Source organism: Phoenix dactylifera, chromosome 16, assembly GCF_051530095.1.
Source record: "Phoenix dactylifera cultivar Ajwa chromosome 16, Ajwa_hap1_PhDact_Kaust_v1.1, whole genome shotgun sequence".
In the NCBI taxonomy this organism is placed as follows: domain Eukaryota; kingdom Viridiplantae; phylum Streptophyta; class Magnoliopsida; order Arecales; family Arecaceae; genus Phoenix; species Phoenix dactylifera.
In genome coordinates this window covers 18,711,477-18,738,614 of record NC_143205.1, presented here as the reverse complement: position 1 = coordinate 18,738,614, position 27,138 = coordinate 18,711,477, and the positions used below count along the sequence as shown (strand labels likewise).

Sequence of the window (27,138 nt, the reverse complement as noted above, 5' to 3'; positions counted from 1 at the left end):
CTTGTAAATAATTAAGGTCACGATAACCGTGCATAAGTCCAATCTACTCCAATCTTTTGGTTGTTTATCCATTCACACAATCAAAGGGCAAGCATGAACGCAAAAGTCCCATCCGTCCTCATGTATTTGCTTCCAACGCATTCCCATCCACCATGTATAGCATCACTTCTCTATGGTTTCCTGACCTACCAGGTGTAAGAAACCACCACCATTGATGGCCTAGCAAAAGATCTGATAGATGAGGTAATTTGATTGCTTGAATCTCCCCATCTGCTGTAACATTGACAGGTTCTTCCAGATGCGACCAATCTTCGATCGCAAAACAATCATAGGCTAAGCAGTTTCTGCTAGAATACTCGTATCAAAATTTAGGAATTCCTGTTGGTCTCCAAGAATAAGGAGAAACAAACTTCAGAGACAGAGAGTTTGAGCGAAATGATGATTGATTTCATATAAATTCTAGAAGTTACACTCCAGCAAATGATCATGTCATCAAAACAAGAGGAAACAGAAATTACATATGTATCAAAAATACCAGGAAACAGAAATTACAGAAGGCATGCAAAATAAAACCAAACAGAAAGGTTTAAATCAAGCGAAAGAACCGCGAAACGGAGGGGGAGGAAAACATGAAGCGAAAGATAGGGAAAATGCTGAGCAGCCAGTGATCCGCTGTCCTCGATCAAGAAGGAAGCACGAGCAGTGGTATCTGGGGAAGGATGAGATTTACCATAAGTTTAGCGACATAACAGCCAGGGAGTTTAAAGGTGCTAGAGTGAATAAAAATAGAAACAGACAAAAAAAAAAAAAAAGTAATGGAAGGAGAAATTGATCACCTCGATAAAGAGAGGATGCTTCCGGACACTTGCTCTATCAATCCACCGATTCTTCTGATTCCACCACGTTGGTTTTGAAGGAGGGAGGGTCCTTGGTATACTCAATATATGAGCTTTCGCTATATGCTTCGATCCGGACGTGGGGGATCCGCTGAATGATGGGCCAGTTGGGGCCGTCCTTGAGGAAGGTCTTAAAGACCGGTAGGTCGCATATTAGTGTAAACTGTTTTAAATTTTGTAGAGCAGCTGGCGCATTTTGAAGTAGCTCCAGTAACCACTGTGAGAGGTGCTCTGTCTCTTCATCAGCATCGGTGGCGGATGTCCCCATGCCTCGGACCTCTAGGTATTGCAACTTATCAAGATTCTTCACGTGCTCCAACCTCGGACAACATGCTATATGTAGAGACTTTAATGCGGGAAGGTTGCCGATTTCTATTAGGTTGTCGGCATCATAGAGATGCAATTCCTGTAAACTGGTGGCATGCCGTAGTCCTTCTGGAAGAGCTCTCAGCTTGGAACAGAACCAAAGTACCAGCTTCTTGAGACAAGGCAGCAACTTGGAGGCTCCTCTTCTTTCTTCACCAACCTCCTCCACCATACCAAACGACCATTCTTCCCAATTGTTCATCGAGCAAAATTCCAGCACTTTAAGCTTGAGAAATGCAGTCCCTGCTCCTGCTAATGCACGAGGGCCAAGAAATTCAGGTCCAATGGTTTTGATTGCACGTGCTCCATCAATGCGAAGATATTTCAGCTGGGGCAGCAGGCCCAGTGGTGGAAGCCGCGGACATGATTTACAATGATAGAGTTGTATGGATGTCAGGTTAGGAAAGGAGACATCCAAGGAAGGTGACATCATCCAGCTGGGAAATCCAGTACCAAAGAAGGAATTGATCCCAAGTGTTTCTAGGTCGGTGGATTGAGGAGAGAGCTCATTGTAAATCTCCTCAATTCTCCGAGTTGCAATTGCTTCTTCCGCATCTTCAAGTTGGTTGGAAGTCAGAATCAGTGTCCTCAGAGAGCGGATTTTTGCGAATACCGGAGCTCCAACTGGTTGTGCCCTCTCCAACTTCATTATCAACAGGGATCTCAGCTGGGACAAAGATTGTAGCTCCTCCAGATCGCACCCCTCGTCATCTTGCATGCCGATCACAAATCCTTCAAGATGGTTAAGATATTCTAATTTGCCTATTCCCTTTGGTACATGACTCAATTGAGTTTCTCCTTCGAGACAAAGGCATCTTAGATTGGTCAATTTTGTGATAGCCTTAGGGAGAGCATGCAAGGACCTACAATCTGAGAGCTTCAATATCTGTAGGTTTACGAGGCATCCGATGGACTCTGGCAAATTATTGATGCCCGTCCCATCAAGATCTAAATGTCTCAGGTGCAAAAGATCTCCTATAGAGTCTGGAAGCCTCTCAAGCTGTGAGTCGTTAATTGTTATGATTCGTAGAAACCGCAGTCTCTCAAGAAGTTCATTTGTCCGGGGACTCTTTCGGAGCATTAGAGTCCTCAAGCACTTTTGCTGTTTTATTACATCAGGGACTTCTACCCTCTCTCCCATTGACAAGCGACGAATTTTAATCAAGGGGTTTATGTTAGGTGGTTGCTCGCCGCCAAGAACAATGCTCTCATCACATGTCAAAAACAGAGCAAGGGAACGTAGCATATCATGCATCTTGCACCGATTCCTAGGTAGACCCCATTCACTAGGAAGGATACTCCAGTAATCATCATCATATGGCTGTAAAAGGTTCCTCCCAATTAACTCCCAATAGCAGTTCTCTGCTAGATCTTCCATATGTTTATCCTCTTGTGCTGGTTGCATAAAACCTTCAGCTACCCAGTAACGAATAAGCTCATCACAACCCATGATATAATCCTCAGGAAACAACGAGCAATAAAGAAAACACTGTTTAAGATCAGATGGTAAATTTTCATAACTCAAAAATAGAGCTCCTGGGAGTTGTTCATGAAGTTGGCTCATAGACCAGGCATCACTTTTGAGAACCTTATTCCATTCTATAGGGCTTCTATCCTTCGACCTTAAAACCCCTCCAATGACCTTGATTGCAAGAGGAAGACCGTCACATTTTTCAACAATTTGAACCCCGATTTGTTTTAATCTAGAGATCTCCTCCTCCCCCTCCTCCTCATCATCTTCAAAAACTTTATTACGGAGCAATTTCCAGCCACTGTCTTTGTCCATTTTATCAACTGGGTGGATCTCTGCTCTCATATTTCTAGCCACACTTGTATCTCGAGTGGTGATCACTATCCTACCACTAGCTCTTGCACTTTTAAGGGGAGATCTAAGCAAATCCTCCCATACATCCGTCTTCCATACATCATCTAATACAATAAGGAATCTTTTTAAAAGCATAGAGGAAAGATAGGGTGCGAGCTCCGCCTTGGTTTTAGCTTCCCCACAATTTCCACCTGCACCCCTAATTATCTGTTGCAACAATTCAGTCTCCGAAAATTCCTGAGAAACACACGCCCATACTCGTATAGGAAAGTTCTCTTTTATCCTTTCGTCATTGTATATGTGAGAAGCAAGAGTGGTCTTGCCTATTCCACCCATCCCAACAATCCCCAAAATTCGATATTTTTTATTATCTTCTTTAATTAACGACTCCACGAGACTCTGGGTAGCCTCTTCAATTTGTGTCCCTACAATATCAGACTCAACCTCAATAGGAGAAGTCTGGCGATGATTTACTCCTCTCACTTGAACATCTTTCTCAGTGTATTCTAAAGTAGGTAATTTTGATCTACCCTCTTCCATCTCTTTTAGCCTGTCATTAAGTTCTCTAATTTTGCTACCAATTTCATGCCGGAACTTGACACAGCTAAAGCAAGAAAATAAACATGAGGGATGGCGTACCGCTGATTTAGACGTATCATCTTCCAACAATTTCCTGCCCTCGAGCATATAGAGGTCGATGACATCATCCGCATCATACATGATATCTTTCAACTCCGTCACCCATGTATTGATATTCGGATCTGCATGCCTCTTCCGCTCTGCGGATTTGAGAAAGCGTCTTATCCTCTCCATCGTTCTCTGAAGCTTCTTGAGCTCATCCTTCACGCCCAGCACCATGGATGTCTCTTCCGCCATAAATTCTAAAAGCTTGTCAATGGATCTTCCCACAAAGGCATCAAGGATCATTGCCATTTTTTTGAGACTTACAGAGGGGGACGAAACTCTCGACACTCAGGAAGAAGGAAAAGCTGTGAGGCACTACGGATCATTCAAAGCCTATGTATAAAGATCCCAGTGAACATGCCCTAACGTTGACATGAAGATGGCACGCGGAAATGCTACAGAAAAAGGAAAGAAAGGAGAGAGAACCCGCGGCTCCAAGTGCCGCGCGAGGGATAAGCCTTGACTGGTTCATCGTCCAGGACGGGCATCCATCAGGTGGTAGGTGGATGGTTCTTGTTAGATAGCGATATTTATGTCTGCATGCGATGCTTTGAACAAATGGTCCCTGCAAGTTGCAATGGTCTTGATGGCCTTTCCTACCTAATATGCTTTTATATGCTTATGTCCGAATACGATGCTCATCCAATCTCCTCTTGTTCTCTTCAGCATTTCCTGATTCCTGCATACCAGTCATTTTATCCTGGAACCTGCCACGAAGTTTCTTCAGTTGCGTACAGGAGAAGGAACGCAACTTTCAGCTTCCCTAGACGCGGAACCAGCCGGCTATTTTAGTTATTTTCTTATTTATTTTACCAGCGCTGCCAACCTGTTTCTTTTGTAACTTCCCTCGGATTCCTTTTAGTTAAACGAGGATTTAATCTAGAACAAGTCGAATCGTGGCCTTGTGGCTTTCTAATCTCCCGGATGGTTTAACTAACAGACAGATATAATTTAAATGGTAAATTGCCGCTATTCTAGTTATAAGTCGAGATCTCCCCCTGCCCAAATTCTGTCGAGGTAAGTCTAGTTGGCACAATATTTTTTAGACTGGAATTAGCATATAGCTCGTGCGATATGCGAGGTATCATTGGATCAAGTATATCATAAAAGATAAAAATTCATTCATCTCATGTGACCGTACCATCCCATTTTTAATCTCTCATCTACTCTTAGACAAGAAATTAGCTAAGGCTTGCTCATCAATACTTTTTATATATTCCGAAATTTTGAGACCAGTACCATCATCTTGATCTTCTACTGATCAATGGCCAAAACTCGATCTTTCACCTAGCTTATCTATATTATAGTAGAATTTTATTTGTTCAGTCTGGCTCTCCATCCTTAATGTGATTTCTCAGCCAGACTCTATCCAGTCGTAGCATGAGTCACATGATTGCTTTGATTCTATTAAACTTAATCCATATGGTGTTTTTTTTGGCCGCTAACTAGATTGTTGAGATATGATGTAAACACGCTTATGCACAATCACCTATATATATATATATATATATATATATATATATATATATATATATATATATATATATATATATATATATATATATATATATATATATATATATATATATATATATATATTCTTGCATATTTATGTGTTATATATTGATAATTTTTGATTTTGCACATGATAGGATCAGTATCCATTGTGTGATCGCCAATATGAATATATAAATATATGTATTTTTATTGTGCACGTCTATGGTTTTGATTGCTTGGAATATGATTCTAATTGCTCTAAAATTTGGCAAAAAATATAATATTAAATTATATCTTATTTTGTAAAAATAAAATTGAATAACTTGATCGTTGAGAAAAAGGTATTTGGATATGGATAGGCACGAATTTACACCTGTATTATGGATATCCACCACGAGCTTACACGTGGATACTATAAACAATTATGTCCAGCTACGATGCCATCATTTGACCTTATATATAGTTATGTCCAAGCTCGCTTAGAATTTTAAGCGGATCCATTTATTCATTGTTTCAGATGGCACAACATTCTAGAGCATTCGGTGCATGACCTAAGGATTCTCAAATGTGAAAATGAAGCTGCTTCTTGTTGATAGTTGAAAATTTTTATATGTTCATGCAATTATTAGGAGCACTCTAGCCCTTCAATATTGAAAGAACTCTTCGCCAGCCACTGATCGATTGCCTAACCCCACCAAATGGGGCCGTTATCAAGGCCCCAAATGTGTTGGCGTGGGATTGGGCATGTTTGATTGAGGCCCGATCAAGTTGCATCTTGTGGCCCGAAAGCAGAGGTCAAGGAGGATTCTATATAGTTCAGGTTTTTTTAAATTTGGTCGATGTTAGTTCGAGCCAAATCAATATATTCCAGATCGACCCGCATTTATAGAACTTAATCGATTATGTTAGACTAGATTAGGTCAGAAATTACAAAAGCCATACCTGATTTTGTTTTGGCGTTCAATGGCAACTTAAACTACAAGTCTTCAATAGTAGGTCCGATCAAGTCAGGACCCGATTGGGCTGTGGGTCGAATAAACCCATCTTCAGCCCATGTTGCTATGCCCCTTGGCGTTGCCACTAGAAATAAGAAATGGCTCGCTCCATTTGTTATTTGATTTCTAGCATGGTCTTGCAAGAATGAAGTTGATATTTGTAGAAGCTAAGATTAATTCCTCTATATCTAAATTGATTTAGAAAGCTATCACATTAAATAACTGCTCAACAATGTTTGTCTTGGTTCCTTAAGAAGCAACACTTTATATAAAGTATTCTTTTTATACAAGATTAAACGAAACCAATATCATTAAGATCGGGATTGAGTCATAAATCGAAGAGGAGACTAATTAATCAGATCGGATTGTGGATCGAATCGTAAATCATAGGACTTTTCTAATTGCTTCTAGAATTTTTTGAATATAAAAAATACAAAAATTGAAATATAAGTCAATTATAAAGTAAAAGAAAGGAGAATAAGAAGTCATACATGCAATTAGTTGCATTGGACCCTTTGTTCAAAATGCTCCCTGCAAGTTGCAAGAGTCGTGATGCCTTTCCTACCTAACATGTGCATAAAAAGTAATTTTATATGCTTATGTCCAACTAAGATGTCATAATTTGATATTTTATATAGCTATGTCCAGCTCATCCATATTTGTGACATTATTTTATCCTGAAACTTGCCACGAAGATGGTTGGAAAATAATAAAAAACAAGAGTTGCGTACTGGGGGAGCAACACAACTTTTACCCTCCCTAGGCCGAGGCGGCTGTGTACATTGAACACCTGACGCGGTTCCAAACCGGCCGGCTATTTTAGTTATTTTTTTTTTTTATTTTACCAGCGCTGTCAACCTGTTTCTTTTGTAACTTCCCTCGGATTTCTTTTAGTTAAACGAGGATTTAATCCAGAACAAGTGGAATCGTGGCGTTTTGGCTTTTTAATCTCCCGAGATCTGATTAGAAAATGGTTCAGATCTGATTCCAAGTTGAGTTCTTTGATCAGATCAACTAGAAAAATGACTAAATTTAAAATGGGAAGTGCAGGAACAAGATATAGTGGAAGACTGGCTCGAGGCATCTAGAGAAAGTAATGCAATCTTATTCTATTTTATGAATAATTTATTTGCAACTGATAAGGACTCTTTATATCGAATTAACCCTGAAGGTACCTGTGAGACCTCAGCCATGCAATTAATCTAACAAAAAAGTGGCTGATGAACTGCGTATGAGGAAATTATCAGCCTAAAAGTGGTTTGCAGAAAATGCACTGATAATCAAGAATTTCTGTGGACTAACCATTAATGTTCGTTATGGTTGCTTTACTTGCTTATGAAAAGAAACCTAAACCACAGCTGTAGGAAATTAGCAATGATGTGAAAACCGTACATAACAGTATTTTGAAAAAGAAAACACAAATTCAAGTAAAAGCAAAGCTGGAAAATCCAATTTCGAAACCAAGATTGCAAACGTACAAGCATTAAGGGCCCAAAAATTCTAACAATATCAATCCTAAAAGTATGCCTAAGAAAATTTTAAGGTTAACCTACAACTGGTTGAATGAATGTAATGCAGAGTAGTTCAATCATTCTCCATTTCTTGCTTACAAAAGGAAGGTGCCAGCTTCCTTTGATGCTAAAGCCTCTTAGTACTTGCACACTTGTGCTAGAGACCTGGATCTGAATCCAGCCTTCATCAGTTTTCTGGAGAGCTACTCCTTCCCAGTTGTCTAACCTGCTGCCTAGACACCTCTTTTGTTAACAAATGCGGGAAAAGAAAAGGTATGAAAAGGCACATGGTAGGTTTTGGGCCATGAGGCTGAAAGCCTGAAGCACATTCTGAAATTGATTGCTATAAATTAACTAGTCTATTGCCATGAGTCTATATGAATGTTATAGTGACCTTTTGTTGTTTATTTCAGAGAATTTGAAAGAAGAGCGAGTAATAAAAGATATATATTGAACTTTTGGATCAACTTATGGAGCACTAAAGGCTTAAACATCATGATGCTCGAATCGTAAGTCTTTATTAGAAACTCGAGATATTCATTCAAGGATAGAACAACTGAAGGTCATCAAGATTATTTCCCCTGTTTAAGACTAATTTGTTGCATATGTTCGAATCAAGTTAAAATGAGCATTTTCTCCTTGTTTTATTTACCTTTATGTATATCGGGTTGCTATTGGAGTCAGGCTATCCTGACTTGCAAAAGAAGTGGTGATTCCAAGCTGGAAAACCCAAACTTTAACATCGAATTAGATTGGGGTGGCTTGAGGCAAAAGCCAACAGCAGCATGCTGCTGCTGCTATGCTTTCAGCCGATCCTCTACCATTTGGTAAATAAACACCAAGAGCCATGCTCGAGCTGTGTCTAGCTGGTTAAAGTCAATTTTTATTCAAATTCTCATTACTGAAGCCACTTCAAGGATTTGCTTAGATCTTAATCCACGACCAGTTTGAAAAGAAAAAAAAAACTGAACCTGCTACTGGCCCAAAGAACTTCATACATGGCACTAAATACATAAGTCCTGGACGGATTGAACTGATGAAAAACTAATGATCCTTTCTGTATTCTTGTCTCATAATGTTAAAAGGTGCTAGTTCTTAGATAATCATAACCATGACTATTCTTAATGTTAAGGGATGCTTGAAAGTTGGAAAATATAGATAATAATTCTGAATTGGTTCATAATTCTAGTTCTGGTTACATGACTTGTACTGCCATTTTCTTGTACTAATCGGACCTTTAATGTTTCTTCTACTCATGGTTAATGAAACTCACTAGTGCACTATATGTTCAGTGTGGTGCAGGAGGACAGACGAGCTTGTGGATGGACCCAATGCCTCTCACATTACACCTTCAGCTCTGGATAGGTGGGAAGCGAGGTTGGAGGATCTTGTTGCTGGTCGCCCCTATGACACGCTTGATGCCGCTCTATCAGAGACTGTTTCAAAATTCCCTGTTGACATTCAGGCATGTCTTTGAATGTTTTTGATAGAAGCAAACTTTTTATCCTTTTTTTGAGTTTTTTTTTTGGCTTTATTCTGATCTTCAACTTATCTTAAAGTAACAATAAATGAATAAATAAATAAATTCCTTCATTTCGACTCCTAGGCGCTTTAGATAGCTCTGAAATTCAAAACTTACATATATCTTTGGCGCTCATGACAGTCAGGAGTCCTTACGCATGACATTCGACCTATTTTCTAGTGGCCAAAAGAAAGAAGTTTTGAGGCTTGAGAATGTTGAAGTTCAGTATTTCACTTCTTTTTGTCTTGATGCCAATAAATTATCCTAAGGAACATCTACATATTTCCACCTCTTAATAACGGCTCCAAGTTCACATTGCTTATACAATTAGCAAAAAAACATTTTGCCTATCAGTTTAAGATTTCCAGTTATATTTATATTATAATTAAATGAGAAAAATAAATTGAAATAATTTTTTTATTTTTTATTTTATAAAAATAGAAAAGATGTAAGTTATGTTAAATGATATCTTAGCCATCTATAACTGTCAAAACACTAGTCACCAACCATGTGATGTAGCTTTTTTTTTTTGGAAGAATCCTTGTGATGTGGCCATTGTTACAGAGGCTCGTCTTGTGAATCCTTTTATCTCATTAAACGGAGCTACCTTCGGGCACTTGTACTAGTAAAAAACATAGACCAGTTACATCCAACACCATAAAAGTTAGGAAGTAGCCCACAGATCACTCACCGTTCTACCTTTAATATTTAAAACCGACCCCCAAAAAAAAAACAGCACTCGTGCATTGCTTGTTGCAGGTGTCGGCTTCTCTGTTATTGTACCAGCAGATCCTTGATGAGATTGAAGCAAATGACTATAATAACTTCACAAAGAGGGCTTATGTCAGCAAAGCAAAGAAGATAATGGCTCTGCGTTTTGCCTATGGAGGATCGCTTATGAGTCCGTCTTCTCCAAAGCGAACTTTATAACATAAGTGCGGAGATTAACACAAGTGGCATCCTCAAATTAGAAAATGCAGCAGCTTACTCCACCTTTTTTTAGTTGCTGCTACATAGCCATGCATAATAATGGAGACGGGTATATTCTACTATAAGAGAAGTTGATTTTTTTGTTATTCTTTTGAGTAATTGTTGGGTGATTGAAAGGGTGGATCGAAGATTAGATGGATGAGAAAGTTTTTGTTTTAAAGATGGATTTGTTTCAAAGAATTTTGCTCCTTGGAAGTGGGAGACCGGAGTTGTTCTCGGTTCTTGAACAATTGTGGAGTGCTGTGTCCCTTTGTTAAGCTTCTATGGCAGATCAGTCACCTTTGAAAAGTGAAGACTTATCTGTGATTGGGCTGGAGACTTGCCTAGGGTTTCAAGGGAAAGGCCGCAAGCAGCTAGGTGTTCTAGAAGAAAACATCCACAGCAAAAGCCTGATACTGTACTTACACCACTGACTAATCTGGGAGATCAAGCTAGTTTTAGGGTGCTTTTGGATTACTTTCATCTTGCCTTGGTTTTTTCCTGCTCTGTTGTAAATTGTACTCACTGGTGGAAGTTCGTGGAAGGGCTATGGCGGAGCATAGCTGTTGCATCTGTAGCTGGGAAGGTGTTGGATATGTTTCCTTTGTTTTGGAAAGGTGGTCATGGTAGGATTGTTGGGGGCGAAGAGACTGCTAGAACCATGGGGCCATATGTTTAATTCTACATTGCTTATAAACTGAATAGATCTTGAATATTTATATAGCTAATTTTTTTGGGTGAGATCATGCGAGAAGCTGCCAGGTTGATCTTAGGTATCTGCACAGCTAGGAGATCCAAATAATAATTTTTATTTTTATTTTTTTGGATGAGATTTTGGGTTCTGCAGAGATCCTCTTCCCTTTATTTTTCTCTTTCTTCCTACTTTATTTATCTTTTCTTCTCTTGGTTTTGTTTAATTCATCAATGACAGTCGGCAATGGTTCCTGCTGTTTTACTGAAAAAGAACAAAAAAGCGAGCTTAATAACCGGCCTCTACGAGGACGGGCTCCAAAAAAAACCTCTGTATCACAAGTTAAATTACTGAAAAAAATTGGATGACATCAGAGCTTTTTGTCTTTTCTCCTGCTGAGAAAACAGTACAGAAAATCCAACAAGTCTTCATAACTCCAATAGATTTTTTTTTTCTAGACAATAGGAGGGGGAAGGGAGGGGAATTAACCCCACCTGCATAGCAGCCCCCAGAGAATGTTCGATGCGGGTAGACAATACACTCATATCCTCTCCGACCCGTGGTTACCCACGTATGAGTACGTCACTCCAGCGCTACCTCAGTACCAGAGGACCAGAAGTGCTCCCACCGAGCGCGTTCAGGCGGGAGGCATCCGATCTCTATATTTAATCGACGCTCGTGCATTTCGAATCTAGACCACACCGGTGAAAACAAAACTCCATTCCAATTGTGCTACCACCTTGACGGCACTCCAATAGATTTTGATCAGAAAGATTGCTTCACTAAATTCTGATTTTGCTTAAATCAGTGGATTCATCTTATGACTACGTACTTTTTCTTATATTAATTCCCTACTGTTCCTTTTATTGTTATACTTGACCTATTTATTGTTATATTTCAAAAAGTTTGATTGCTGGCCCTCAGAAATAGGTTTAAGATTGGCTTGCTTCAACAAAAGGAACAGAAGCAAAACACGAAGCAAAACGGAAGTCCTCTTCTGAGTAGGGATTTTCTCTATGACTTGCAAATAATTAAGGTCACGATAACCGTGCATAACGTCAGCTTGTTTGCAAATCTACTCCAACCTTTTGGCTGTTTATCCATTCACACGCAATCAAAGGACAAGCATGAACACACAAGTTTGTATGCCCATCCTTCCTCATGTATTTGCTTCCAACGCATTCCCATCGACCATCTATAGCGTCGTACAGTGGTATCACTTCTCTATGGTTTCCTGACCTATCAGATGGAATAAACCACCACTGTTGATGGCCTAGTAAAAGATCTAATACATGAGGTAATTTGATTCCCCGTCTGCTGTAACATTGACAGGCTCTTTCAAATCCGACCCATCTTCAATCTCAAAACAATCATAAGCTAAGCTGTTTCTGCTGGAATACTCGTATCAAAATTCAGGAATTCAAGTTGGCCTCCGGGATTAAGGAGAAACAGACATCAGAGACAGACAGGGTGAGAGAAATGATGATTTATGTCATATAAATTCGAAAAGTTACACTCCAGCAAATGATCATGTCATTAAAACAAGAGGAAACAGAAGTTACAGATGTATCAAAAAGACTAGGAAACAGAAATTGCAGAAGGCAAAATAAAGCCCAATAGAAAGGTTTAAATCAAACGACAGAACCACGAAATGCGCGGGGGGTGGAGGGAAACATGAAGCGAAAGATAGGGAAAATGCTGAGCAGCCAGTGATCCGCTGTCCTGGAGAAGGAAGCACGAACAGTGGTATCTGGAAAGGATAAGATTACCATAAGATTAGCGACATAACAGGTAGCCAGTTTAAAGGTGCTAGAGTGAATAAAAATAGAAACAACAGCAACAAAAAAAAAGTAATGGAAGGAGAAATCACCTCGATGAAGAGAGGATGCTTCCGGGCACTTGCTTTATCAATCCACTCATTCTTCTGATTACAACATGTGGCTTTTGAAGGCGGGAGGGTCCTTGGTATACTCAATATATGAGCCGCCGCGATATTCTTGGATCCTGACGTGGGGGATCCGCTGAATGATGGGCCAGTAGGGGCCGTCCTTGAGGAAGGCCGTAAGGACTCGTAATCTTAATACTAGAAAAAGCCTTTTTAAATTTTGATGCTGCCCGAGTAGCTCCAGTAACTTATCAAGATTCCCCACGTCCGCATACCACGGGCAATATACTATTTCCAGATATTTTAATGGGGGAAGGTAGACTGCCCTTTCCATTAGCTCGACAGAATCCTCGATAAACAATTCCTGTAAACTGGTGGCATGCCGTAGTTCTTCTGGAAGAGCTCTGAGTTTGGGACAGTAATTAAGTCGCAGCTTCTTAAGACGAGGCAGCAACTTGGGGGCTCCTCTTCTTTCTTCACCAACCTCCTCCACCATACCAAACGACCATTCTTCCCAGTTGTTCATGCCGTGAAATTCCAGCTCTTCAAGATTGAGGAATGCAGTCCCTACTGCCGCTAATGCACGGGGGCCAAGAAATTCAGGTCCGATGGATTTGATTGCATCTGCTTTCTCAATGCGAAGGAATTTCAGTTGGGGCAGCAGGCCCAGTGGAGGAAGCTGCGGACAGGATGTACAATAATGGAGACTTATGGATGTCAGGTTAGGAAAAGAGACATTCAATGAAGGTAACATCATCCAGCTGGGAAATCCACTACCATAGAAGTTATTGATCTCAAGTCTTTGCAGGTGGATGGATTGAAGAGAGAGCTCATTGTAAATCTTGTCAATTCTCTGAGGTGCATCTTTACAAATTATGTTGCCAGCGAGAGTTCGTATCGTTATTTTTTCTTGACAATAATTCAAAATCAGTGTCCTTAGAGAGTGGGTGTTTGCGAGTACCGGAGCTCCCACTGGTTGTGCCCTCTGCAACTGCATTATCGACAGGAATCTCAGCTGGGATAGAGATTGTAGCTCCTCCAGATCGCATCCCTCGTCATCTTGCGTGCCGACCACAAATCCTTGAAGATGGTTAAGATGTTTTAATTTGCCTATTCCCTTTGGTACATGACTCAATGAAGTTCCTCCGAGACAAAGGCATCTTAGATTGCACAATTTTGTGATGGCCTTAGGGAGAGCATGTAAGGAGCTACAACCCGAGAGCATCAATATCTGTAGATTTACGAGGCATCCGATAGACTCTGGTAAATATCTGATGTTTGATGCATCAAGATTTAAATGTCTCAGGTGCAAAAGATCTCCTACAGAATCTGGAAGCCTCTCAATTTGTGTGCCATTCATCGCTATGATTCGTAGAAACTGCAGTCTCTCAAGAAGTTCATTCTCTATCATCTTTGTCTCGGGACTGCTTCGGAGCATTAGAGTCCTCAAGCACTTTTGCTGTTTTATTGCATGAGCGACTTCTACTCTCTCTCCCATGTTTGCCATTGACAAGCGACGAATTTTAGTCAATGGGTTTATGTTAGATGATTGCTCGCTACCAAGAAAAATGCTCTCATCACGTGTCAAAAAGAGAGCAAGGGAACGTAGCAGATCATGCATCTTGCACCGATTCCCTGGTAGGTCACCCCAGCCATAATCATTATATGGTTGCAAAAGGTTCCTCCCAATTAATTCTCTATAACAGTCCTCTGCTAGATCTTCTATAAGAGTATCCTCTTGTGCTGGTTGTATAAAACCTTCGGCCACCCAGTAACGAATAAGCTCATCGCGATGCATGATATAATCCTCAGGAAACAACGAGCAATAAAGAAAACACTGTTTAAGATTAGATGGTAAATTTTCATAACTCAAAAATAGAGCTCCTGGGAGTTCTTGATGAAGTTGGCTCATGGACCAGGCATCACTTTTGAGAACCTTATTCCATTCTATGGGGCTTCTATCCTTCGACCTTAAAACCGCTGCAATGACCTTGATTGCAAGAGGAAGACCGTCACATTTTTCAACAATTTGTACCCCGATTTCTTCTAAGCTAGAGATCTCCTCCTCATCCTCATCATCATAATCTCGACAGACTTTCTTGCGGAGCAATTTCCAGCCATTGTCATTATCCATTTTATTAACACTGTGGATCTCTTTTGTCGTATCTGTAGCCACTTTTGTAATTCGAGTGGTGATCACTATCCTCCCGCTAGCTCTTGCACTTTTAAGAGGAGATCTAAGCAAATCCTCCCATACATCTGTCCTCCATACATCATCTAACACAATCAAGAAACTTTTTGAAAGTACAGAGCTCAAAAGGGCTCCGAGCTCCGCCTTGGTTTTAGCCTCCCCACAATTTTCACCTGCACCCCTAATTATCTCTTTCAACAATTCAGTCTCCGAAAATTCCTGAGAAACACATGCCCATACTCGTATAGAAAAGTTCTCTTTTATCCTTTCGTCATTGTATATGTGAGAAGCAAGAGTGGTCTTGCCTATTCCACCCATCCCAACAATCCCCAAAATTCGGTATTTTTTATTATCTTCTTTAATTAACGACTCCACAAGACTCTGGACAGCCTCTTCAATTTCTGTCCCTACAATATCAGACTCAACCTCAATAGGAGAAGTCTGGCGATGATTTACTCCTCTCACTCGAACATCTTTCTCAGTGTGATCTAGTTTAGACAATATTGATCTATCCTCATTCATCTCTTTTAGCCTGTCATTAAGTTCTTTAATTTTGCTACCAATTTCATGCCGGAACTTGACACAGCTAAAGCAAGAAAATACAGATAAGGGATGGCGTACCGCTGATTTAGACGTATCATCTTCCAACAATTTCCCGCCCTCGATCATACAGAGGTCGATGATATCATCCGCATCATACATGATATCTTTCAACTCCGTCATCCACGTATTGATATTCGGATCTGCATGCCTCTTCCGCTCTGCGGATTCGAGGAAGCCTCTTATCCTCTCCATCGTTCTCTGAAGCTTCTTGAGCTCATCCTTCACGCCCAGCACCATGGATGTCTCTTCCGCCATAAATTCTAAAAGCTTGTCAATGGATCTTCCCACAAAGGCATCAAGGATCATTGCCATTTTTTGAGACTATCAGAGGGGGACGGAACTCTCGACACTCAGGAAGAAGGAAAAGCTGTGAGGCACTACGGATCGTTCAAAGCCTATGTATAAAGATCCCTGCAACTTGGCTTGCGGAAATGTTACAGAAAAGAGTAAAAAAAAATGGAGACAGAACAGGCATCCATCACGTGGTAGGTGGATGATTCTTGGTAGATAGCAATATTTATGTTTGCGTTGGATGCTTTGAACAAACGGTCCCTGCAAGTTGCAGCGGTCTCCATGGCCCTGCCTCCTTAACATGTCTATAGAAAATAGTTTTATATGGTTAGGTCGAGCTACGATGCCATCATCATTTGACATTTTACATTAGTTGTGTCCAGCTCATCCAACCACCATTTGCTTTGTTCAACTCATTTTATACAGATAATACACATTATAACAAAAGGTATCATTATTTCTTAAAAATAAACAAATCCAAATTTGTGACATTATTTTATCCTGGAACTTGCCATGAAGGTGGCTAGGAAATAATAAAAAACAACCCACTTCATTTGCCATTTTCTTCAGTTGCGTACTGGAGAAGGAATGCATCTTGCAACGTCCCTAGGCGGCTGTGTACGTTGAACACCCGACGCGGTTCCCAACCAGCCAGCTATTTTAGTTATTTATTTATTTATTTTACCAGCGCTGCCAACCTGTTTCTTTTGTATCTTCCCTCGGATTCCTTTTAGTTAAACGAGGATTTAATCCAAAACAAGTGGAATCATGGCGTTTTGGCTTTTTAATCTCCCGAGATCACTCCTCCCCAAACTGAGTCGAAGGTAAGTGTAGTTGGCACAATATTTTCGACTGGAAATAGCACCATACATCTCTTATCTAGTCTAAACAAGGAATTAGCTAAGCCTTGCTAACCAATTTATTTTTATATATTCTGAAAATTTGAGATCTCTGGCCGGTCTTCTACCGATCAATGGCCTAAACTCGATCTTTCAGCTAGCTTATCCATATCACAATAGAATTTTATTTGTTCAGCTTTTTTTTTGGCTGCTACCTAAATTATTGAGATATGATGCAAACACCTTGGTACATAATCACCTATATATATATATATATATATATATATATATATATATATATATATATAATTTTTGGTTTTGCACATGATGCGATCATCGTTCATTGTGTGATTGCCGGTATAAATATATAAATATATGTATTTTTATTGCGCACATGTATCAAATGTCTATGATTTTGGTTGCTTGGAATATAATACCGGTTGCTCTAAAATTTGGCAAAAAATATAATATTAAATTTTTGTTTTGTTTTGTGAGAATAAAATTAAATAATTTGATAGTTGAGAAAGAGGTATTTCGATATGGATAGATAAGGATTTACACATATATGTTATGGATAGCCATCATGAGTTTATATGTGAATACTATAGATAGACGATAGTCGTCATAGAATAATACATAAAATTATGAATAGTTGCTCCTAGCTTATGCATGTGTATTATGGATAATCGTTGCGGGTTAACACGAGGATGCCACGAGTAGCCATCACGGGCTCACGCCTCAGTATTATTTTACAAGCCAACAGGATCCCCTTTGCCTGCATCCTTTCATTGTATTTGAATGCGTGGCATGCATTCATTGAGGATGGTTTCTCTGCAGCCGCGGCCCTATGCCCGTGCATAAGGGTGCAAATAGATTGGGTCGAGTCCTGAATGAATCCAATCCGGCTCAGTTTTTTATTCGGGTCTTAATTTTGAACCCAGATCCGACCCGAGTGAAGATCGGTCGGATCGGATCCGGATCCAAGTCAGATTGGGTTCGGGTTCGAATTAGGTCCACTTTCTTTGTGCTTTTGGAAAAGAATTTAGGCAAATCTAATTTGATCATATCATGATTATGAGGTGCTGGGTGACCCATGACTTTGAAAAACGTGCAATTGACCTTCACTCAGAACAGATGACCCATGACTTACCAACCAAGTCGGTCTACAAGCCAAATTTCATATCACACTATTTTTTATCTAAATGACTGATCGGACGGAACTTGGTGTCTCCCAGCTCCCCTTTCACGAGGACAAAAAAAATCCCAGACCTTCTTCCAAAATCCAATTCCATTGCAGAAAACAGGCACATGACCCATATTCAGTTCAGCATCCCCTCACTTTCTCCCTTCAAAAGTTAAAAGAAACAAAAACCGAAAAACAGAAGGAAAAAAAAAAAAGCCAGCTACCGAGACACCAGAGGTATCAACAATGTAATAGATCGAGAGAGAATCCTGACGGGCTGAGGTTTCTTTGGATTCTGTGAATCTATGCTTGTTGCTATCCTTGCACGCTTGAACCCTACTCCCCTTAGAGTTTTCTCTCCTCTCTCTCTCTCTCTCTCTCTCTCTCTCTCTCTCTCTCTCTCTCTCTCTCTCTGAGTCCATTCAGATTGGGTTGGGTCTATTCGGTAAACTCAGGCCCGATCCAAAAAATGATTCAGGTCCAATTTTAGGACCCGACCTGGATCCGCGGGTCCTAAAATTCGGATCGGGTCATGTCTACACGGGTTGGGTCGGGCTAGGTCATGGATCGACCCGACCCATTTGCAGCTTTAGTCGTGCATGCTGCAACCGGGCAACTGGCCATGCATGTGCATCTTTATTCATTTAAAACATAAATAAATCTAAGAGTACATGCTTCTACCTCACAAATATGAAAGTTTCTAATACAATCCTCACTCTTTATATGGAAAAATAGGTTGTTTTTTTTTTTAATAAGGGGAAAAATAGGAGGTTTAGATGTATTTGTTTCAGCCGTGTTTCTCTGAATTTCATATAGAAGTTATTTGATTTGGGAGCAAGACGTGTCTTCCTTATATTTATCAAATTCCTAATTATATTATCTCCATTTAGATCCATCTTAAACTAAACTAATGAAACGATATCAAAAGAAGGAAGCATGGCTATCCTTCGGCCAAACAAAGAGCAGATGTTATGAATTTATGAAAAAGGAGGGAGCAAGGTTATCAATAGGACCCTTTTATGATCCATGCTTGTTTCAACAGGAACAACTTGTCCACACTTTAAGAATAATTTATGAAAAACGAACAATTTGTTCATACTTTAAGAACAATTTCCACAATCCATGAGAATAGTTGGTGGAAAATTCAACCATGCAGACACTACTAGATGAATCCATCAGCCAATAATAAAATAAGAAATTATCGGAGAATTTCATGAAAGTTAAGATAAATACTGTGATATAGATTCTTCTGTAAAGCCCAAGAACAAAAGAATGAATGCCTTATACACCAGCACAGATCCTTGATTTCGTTGAATTTACCTTTACATCACTTCACATGAAAAAAATATGGTGAGAACTAAAAGTCGAAGTAGTGATCGATGATTAATGATCATGTGTGGGATTTTACAATCGGAGTTGCAAAAGCAAATGATCTTCTAACAAGTAAAATGGCTTGAACATCAGAGGGATATTGAGTTACCATCGCCATGTTGACGAACGGCAGATCTGCGGTTGGTAGAATCTTTGGCAGCAGCAATGGTTGGCCAGGATACAGATCATTTCTCCAAAAACTAGATTTGTGAACAATGAAAGTGGTATTGGTTTGTTAAAATATAAAACTGCATGACTGTAGCAAATTTTAGACGTAACTATAATTCGGCATGCTGGCCACCCAACTGGCTAAATAAGATGGCCATATCCATGCCCTGTATCATAGTAGGTATTGCTGTTTCATAAGGACACTCCTCAGAGAATCCATCCTTCCCGGACTTCTTCACCTTCCTGATGCAGTTTTTGAACTTCTCATGACATTTCACACTCATCAAACCTGAAACAGTTACCAACAATGACAGGAGTCAGCATCCAGCTAACTAATGCAAATTCTATGATACATCATAAGTTGTTCTTTTAATGCTCTGCAACTAGTATTATAAATATATTTCAAGTAGTAAAGTGACAATCATGTCTAATGATCACATGCCGCAGCTCGAGTCTCGAGAGGATGCATCACAATGAAAAGTAATAACATAATCGACAACAAGCTTTGTCCTGGATTTGCCTTGGGTCAGTCGTATGCGTTCTTCTTCACAGGGCAGCTTCATCATACTTGGTTCCAACTCCATTTTGATTCAGCATTAATCTACAGGAACCTTCTAGCCTTTTCTGTTTTTTAATGGTCATGTTACCTCTTCACTCTCATCTTACCAGTGTGGCATACCCATCTTATAATTGTCTCATCAATTTCCACAATGATTTACCTAAACAGGATAAACATATTCATAATTTCAATTAATTTTTTCATACTTAGAGTTACCAGAACATGGAGCAACCGAAGGTAGGTTAGGGAGTTGATTAGGATACAAGTGATCTTAGAATCAGGAGGCTTTTTCCGCCCTGCTAACCGACGTTCTAACAAGGGGCTTTATAGTATGGAAGCATTCAAGGTACTACACTGAGCCTACATAAAAATCATTAGAAATATTCAGATATGAGACAAGAAAAAAATTACACACAAAACTAAGCAAAGATGATGGGAGGGAGGAAGGGAAGGTGCGAGGGGGTTACATGGTACTTAACACCTGGTTCTTTGTTTCACTGCCATTTGTTTGCTTAACCCATAAACAGCATTTTATGGGTTAAGTGGATTACAACCACTTGACCACCCCCTAACCAACATCCAAACAGGACCCTATTCCCTGCTAACAGTTAGGCCTGCTTTTGTTCAAGGTATCCGTATTTCCTACACACTTATAAATGGGCCATGAATTAAATATAAAATGGCCATCCAAAGTAAGACTGGGCATGAAATTTCAGTCAACATCGATTATATGCAACATGATAGTCAGTCCAGGGGTCAGCCTTATTCCTAAGCAAACCTGACATGCTCGCATTTTGGAGCCCAAGCGAAGCCTAAACCTAGGTTGCTGCGTAGGTATCTCAGGTAGCCAAAACATATATAGTTTTTTTTTTAAGAGAAAAAGGCAAACTTTAGGACCGAAAGTTAGGAACAGTAAATAAAAGCAGGATCTACATGTTTGATGCATCAAATTTGGGAATTACCAAGACAGTAATTTCTCAGCTTTGACAAGAAGAGATTCAAGGTTATACAGATTTTTCACTTTAGGACGATAAGTTATATGACAACTAGATGCATACTTTTGAGGACGTGGAGATACATTTAAGGATTAGAAAATGGTTCAGATCTGATTCCAAGTTGAGTTCTTTGATCAGATCACTAGAAAAATGACCAAATTTAAAATGGGAAGTGCAGGAACAAGATATAGTGGAAGACTGGCTCGAGGCATCTAGAGAAAGTAATGCAATCTTATTCTATTTTATGAATAACTTATTTGCAACCTGATAAGGAGTCTTTATATCGAATTAACCCTGAAGGTACCTTACATTACATGCCTTTACCTATATGTCCTTTTTTGCAATAGATTCAATATAATGAAAATGAGCACATTGTGGTTCTATCTTGGTCATAAACTTTGAATGAGACTTGATTCTCATTTAGAGTCTCCCACGTATGTTCTACTTTGTAAACTTTAAATCATTATTGTCTTAGTCTTCTCTACACGGGTCCGAATTAGCATCTATGTCTCCCTGTTATATGAATAAACATGGTATAACCCAGGGGGGGAAACAGAAACATATACCATGATACTTATTCCAAAGTATCAACATTAAGTTGACTAATTTTATCGTTTTTCTCCTTTACAATCCCTCATTCCCTTCATTCCCTTCATTCCAAAAAACTCTTTCTTCCTCTCTTCTCACAATAGTAGTAGTGAACTCACCCTTGTCAATAGTTCCTTCACTTATCTAATGTACTTAGCCCATATTTTTTCCAATTAGCTACCAATGGAAATGCAACGGTCCCCTTCATTAGTACCTTTGCCTTTTTTTTACCATCATTGGTGGCATTAGGATGACAAAAGAGCTCCTTTCATCCTTCTCTAACCACCCAGAATAACCAGACTCAACTTGAACAAGTCCAAAGCAGGCTAGGGAGCTCAGCTTCTTCCGATAGTTTAGTCAGGTTCAGATAGAACAATCATAGGTCAGCTTGTATTTTGGCCCAGACCCCAAAGTAACCTGTTCGCATAGCAACTGTAGTCGCATTTGGTACCTAGATTTAGATCTAGTATAAATGATCAATATTTTTCTGCCCTTCGTGATGCCTAACTTCTTGGTTAACAATTGTGACCAATCACATCATCACAAACAATTGCAACTATCTCACCAATTAATATGGCAATTGGGACTTTATATTAGGTGAGCTCTTTAAGAGAATCAACTGCAATGTGAGTAGTTGGGTTAATAGCTATTTCATGCAGCTATATTCAGGAGCCAATTATGACAAAATAAGGTTTAGATACTTCCCACCTAGTACAATCATAATACTACCCCTCATGCAGTGCAATCGTTTCGACATCAGATGCATCAATAGGTGGCATGTGCCCCTAAATTATAAGCCACAAACTGTTAATTAGTTTCCTAAGTTTATAGTGGACATATGTCAATGATCAGAGCAAGCACTTATCTAGTTGGTAGCATTTGCAAGGGGGTCGTAGCATCTAATCATGTTACATAGATCACATGCAACCCATTCCCATTAAAACAAAGTTCTGAGACAACTTGCTCGTAACAATCCAATCGAAAAACATTGGAAATGTACTAATTACTCCAAATAATAGACAATTTAAACATGAAAACGCAGACATACATAACTAAGGTTGATTCTTTCAAGAAACACGGAATCAATGCTGAAGAACCCACCTTTTTGCTCGACACATTCATCGTGAGCCTTGCAACATCCGTCAAGTTCATCGCAGGGCTTCTCTCCAGGGCACCCTGTCCATCCCACTCCACAAAACTTCCCATATCGAATGCCTATAGCTGAAAAGTTTGCCAAAAACCAAACAAAAATGATTAAAAAAAAACTCAGTCGATGAAATTTCCATTCAAAATTTTCTTTAACACACAAAAAAAATCCAATTTTTAACCCTAACGGACTCACAATTGCAATTCTGCGCGACGCATGATCTGCTGCATCTCACCTGCAAGGCCAAAGTCAAGTCTAAGAAATCCAGGGAAAAAAAATAAATTAGGGTTCTGTGAAAACTATGGTTCTCTTCGGTTCAATGAAGCGAGATGATCGGAACCTCGGGATTGGCAGCGGCGCCGCCGCGCACGAAGGAGGAAAAAATGACGACGAGGAGGACGACGGCAAGAGCCGGCGAGACGCGCGACCGTCCGGGATCGCCCGGCATTCTCCGCTCCAATCCTCCGCGACGACGACGAACGGGATCCGTCGCCGCAGCCATGGGCTCTCCCTCGCGGTAAACGGGGTATGGTCACCGCTGCGTGTTTTGAGTTGACCATAGCGCGTTTTCCGGTACTCCGCCCCGCCCGGTTTGTACCTGGAATTTATTAGAACCAGCTCGTGGGACAACGTTCGCCCAGCTAGCGTCATGGGCTCAACATTTGGCTCGCAGACATGGAAACTTATGAGAAAAAGCCATGTCCATTCTCTTCCATTATTTGTTGGTCTCCCGTCAACCTAACTGAAGTAAATAGAAGTTCTTACAAGGCAGATGGGCATGCTGCTGTTGGTTTCATCATCCAAGATAGCAGTGGATCGAGACTGTTCCATGTTTATTAGAGAATTCAGCCGCTTTTACTGAATTGCAGAAGCCATGAGAAGGATTGAAGCATAGAGAGTAAAGGTGGAAAGGGATTAATAATATGTGGGTAGAAGATGACTTGAAGTAGTTGCAAGTTTGGGCTAATAAATATCCTTTTGTCGTTTGTACTTTTATTGTGGTTGATGTCAATGGCATTGCCTATTATTTATATCTTTTCCTTTTATGTATGCATCGTAGACAAAAAAATTCACAATTATTTAAATTTTCTAATTAATCTGTCCAAGTTATGTTTTTGGAATTACTAATTTATTCTCAAGTTTTCATTTACTATAGTCATGCTCTTGTTGATAGCTGAATAAATATGGAACATGCGATGCAAGTTGATATCAACCCTTGCAAACGGTGCTTCTTTCTTTACTCTATATTTCTTTTGTTAATGAAGGAGAAAAAAATGCAACATTATTACGTATTATGTGACATGCCCTCTGTTTAGAGATGATTATGGGACTGACTCCAACCGAGATGTTCATGATTTTTTTTTTAAGGAGAAAAACCTATTCATGTTATAATAATTATCCAGGTCCAAATTTTACCATCTAATATTTAAATCAAGCCCCCTTTTGTTTTTCAAAGCACAAGAGTTCTCGACTTTTGGTACATTATTGCAAGTGCTCGACTATTGGGTACATTCGTAATCTATATTTTTGTAGCTATTAGGAAGGTTGTTATGCCAAATGGCACTAGAAAACTAGCGTTAAGTCATGAGATTGATGCAGGGTGATTCCTTGCAGCTTGCTCCTGAAGCTAGGCTTGTGCTGGCCCAAGGAATTTCTCACTAGCAGCTGTTCGAGAGCTTTTTTTAAAACGTTTGCGATGTGATGTGCATGGATATTGTGGTGATGTGGTTCTTGGGATCTTATCTACCGCAAGACCTCTACATCTAGCTCTTTCCGATCAGGTAAGAAAGAAACGAATAATGTTAAACAATAATTGAAGCTTAGATTATAACATAAATATCACACCATGACTATACTCTCAGGAGGCGATTCTTTCCCCCTTCCAGCTCCAATTTTCAAAGATTTGCTTTATGTCACATAGCTCATGGTGGAAGCTTTTGTTCAGATGCTGGATTTGATAATTGAAGCTAGCATACAGAAAGCATCTAATAAGATGTCTCAAGCATGACTTTTAAGGATGCCACAACAAAAATCTTTTCAAAATTATACTTGTTCCAATAACAGAGCAATCATATCAAAGTCTTCAATAGCACTTGCTCTCAAATATTTCGACGGTCCTCAAACAGGATTCAAAAACCACGACCACCTGCCACTAATCATATCAAAGGTTAGATTATGTAGATAATTCATAACTTTAAATTATCCCCATTTATTAATGAACTCTCCAATCTTTCTCTCGAAGGATGGAATTGCAGGTTTCCTCAATAGCATGTTTCAAATGTCACATTATGGGATGCTCTGCAAACATATTCCGGGGAGCATAGAGAAGCATAATCATGAAATTTGATGCACCAAACATTTCAATTTGATGCCAATACAAAGAAAACTATTAGTTTGCCAGAATTGATTCCATAGTTTCTGTCCACCAAATATTTATCCATATTTTGTGAATGTATGCGATCCACTTGAGCTGAAAATGACATAGCATTAGGGGATGAAGAAAAGCATGATGAAGCAAAACAACCAACCCAAATCACTTCCTTCTCCTTTACTACCATTTTTGATCATGTCACATCGCCGTTGCTATCGTTTATCACATTTGCTTCTGAACAACCTGTTGCCTCGAATAAATATAAAAATATTTCAACTCTATATTTGTCATGCTTTTCTGTAAGTCAGAAGATCCGGGTAGTCCCTTGTTAAAGTGGATGACTTACATAAATATTACCAATTCTTTTTTTTAATAACCTTCTATGAGTTCTACTTCCTTACGTCTAGCCAACTTTTTCCTCCACGTCGAAGCTGTGGCCTTTCTTCAGCATTGGGAATCACTGGTTCGCGGTAGTTTCGTTTAAAATTTTACGATAATCTTATAATATTTCTTTACGTCTAGCCAACTTTTTCCTTCACGTCGAAGCTGTGACCTTTTCTTTAGCATTGGGAATCACTGGTTCGTGGTAGTTGCGTTTAAAATTTTACGATAATGTTATAATATTTCTTTACGTCTAGCCAACTTTACTTTAGCACGCGGAAGCACTGACTATTTGGCTTTATCTCCACTGGTTCGTGGGAGTCCTTCTTTTAAAACTGCATTAAGTCTCGGTGCTCGAATCTGCAACCCCTTGACAATATATGGTGACGGTGATGCATCGGAAGCTGGTCGCGTTGTGGGGCCCGGCCGTGTGTCTTGGGGCATAACAACATGCTAATGCAGACTTCTTTTTTTTTCTTAGGCCAAAAGGAAACCTCCCTCTATTTTGCTTGAAATTTTAAATCCTCTCCGGCATTCCAAAATTCTGCAATGTCAGTCCTGTGCCCAATTTCGATCATGGCTGGCTTCTACAAACTGCTTACTATTGTTGAGGACAAGATTTTTTTTTTTTTTTTTGAGGGCCCACATATGACGGGTGTGAATGTAGTTAATAAAGTCAGAAAATAAAATACTACATAAGAGCTCTGGCACAAACCAGTGGTATGTCCAGATGAAGCCTCCAGAGTGGTGAGCCATAAAAAAAAGTCATCTAATCTGCAACACCATTCGCCTTCTGATATACGTGCATAGCTTGATAGGAGTCGCACTCCTCAGTAATCTACGAATATCGTAGAGCAACGGCCGATTCTCGACTGAGCAGCCCCAATTCCAGATCTACTCAATTATTGTGGCCGAGTCTTTTTCGAGAAAAAGGCGGTTTGCACCCAGTATTCAGTGTCGCCTTGCCCACCATGAACTTGCCCACCAATAGGGCTGTAAATAGGTTGGGTCGGTTCGGATCTTAAGTGACCCTGTTCCGATCCGATTTTTTATTTGAGTCCTAATTTTAGACCCAGATCCGGCTCGGTGGAAAATCGGGTCGGGTCCATGCATACAAATTTTAATCTGACGGATCATTTGGGTCGGATCGGATCCATGTATAACCCAGACCTGACTCAAAAAGTAGGCTCAAATAATGATGTCACTCTCTAACTTCCGAGGCCCAAATGATGGTGTCCTAAAATAAATCGGGTCGGGTCCGGATTGGATCCGGGTCGAGATTGGGTGGACCCGATCCGAAAAATAGAACGAGCCCAAATTTTGGACCCGACCCAGCCTCGCAGGTCCTAAAATTCGGATCGAGTCTTATGCGGGTCAGGTCGGGTTGGATCATGGGTCGACCCGACACATTTGCAGCCCTATCCATCAACAGTCGCCTGTCCTCGATTGTCACCCACATTTGGGAGTTATGTGCTGCAGCATCTTCAAACTCTTCAACCTCGATGTCTTGGAATATTTGTAGTCGCTTGATGGAGCCAGACTTCCAACATGCGATTATTTTAGGAAGATGACTTCCAAGGTAACAAGCCGGCCAAGTCTAGATCCTTATT

At 39.9% G+C, this 27,138-nt stretch overlaps 2 protein-coding genes across 3 annotated transcripts; both read right to left on the bottom strand.

Moving 5' to 3' along the window:
* Positions 1-425: 425 nt before the first annotated feature.
* Positions 426-16,215, bottom strand: LOC103717710 (uncharacterized). Its single transcript, XM_039115075.3, has 3 exons — positions 12,887-16,215; positions 837-4,058; positions 426-709 (listed from the first exon to the last, which is right to left on the bottom strand). Exons 1-2 carry the CDS (start codon positions 15,945-15,947, stop codon positions 874-876), a joined length of 6,246 nt encoding a protein of 2,081 aa, XP_038971003.3. The 5' UTR covers positions 15,948-16,215; the 3' UTR covers positions 426-709; positions 837-873.
* A 2,947-nt stretch (positions 16,216-19,162) lies between these two features.
* On the bottom strand, positions 19,163-23,787 carry LOC103717718 (putative phospholipase A2 homolog 1). Of its 2 annotated transcripts, none has more exons than XM_089927902.1 (5): positions 23,117-23,787; positions 22,972-23,031; positions 22,731-22,850; positions 19,626-19,776; positions 19,163-19,519 (listed from the first exon to the last, which is right to left on the bottom strand). In XM_089927902.1, the coding sequence occupies exons 1-5, from the start codon at positions 23,334-23,336 to the stop codon at positions 19,339-19,341; spliced, it is 732 nt and encodes a 243-aa protein (XP_089784028.1). In that variant the 5' UTR covers positions 23,337-23,787; the 3' UTR covers positions 19,163-19,338. The 2 variants fall into 2 exon arrangements, with proteins under 2 accessions (XP_089784028.1, XP_008804440.4); XM_008806218.6 differs by having other exon boundaries at positions 22,972-23,011; positions 23,117-23,277.
* Between the last annotated feature and the right edge of the window lie 3,351 nt (positions 23,788-27,138).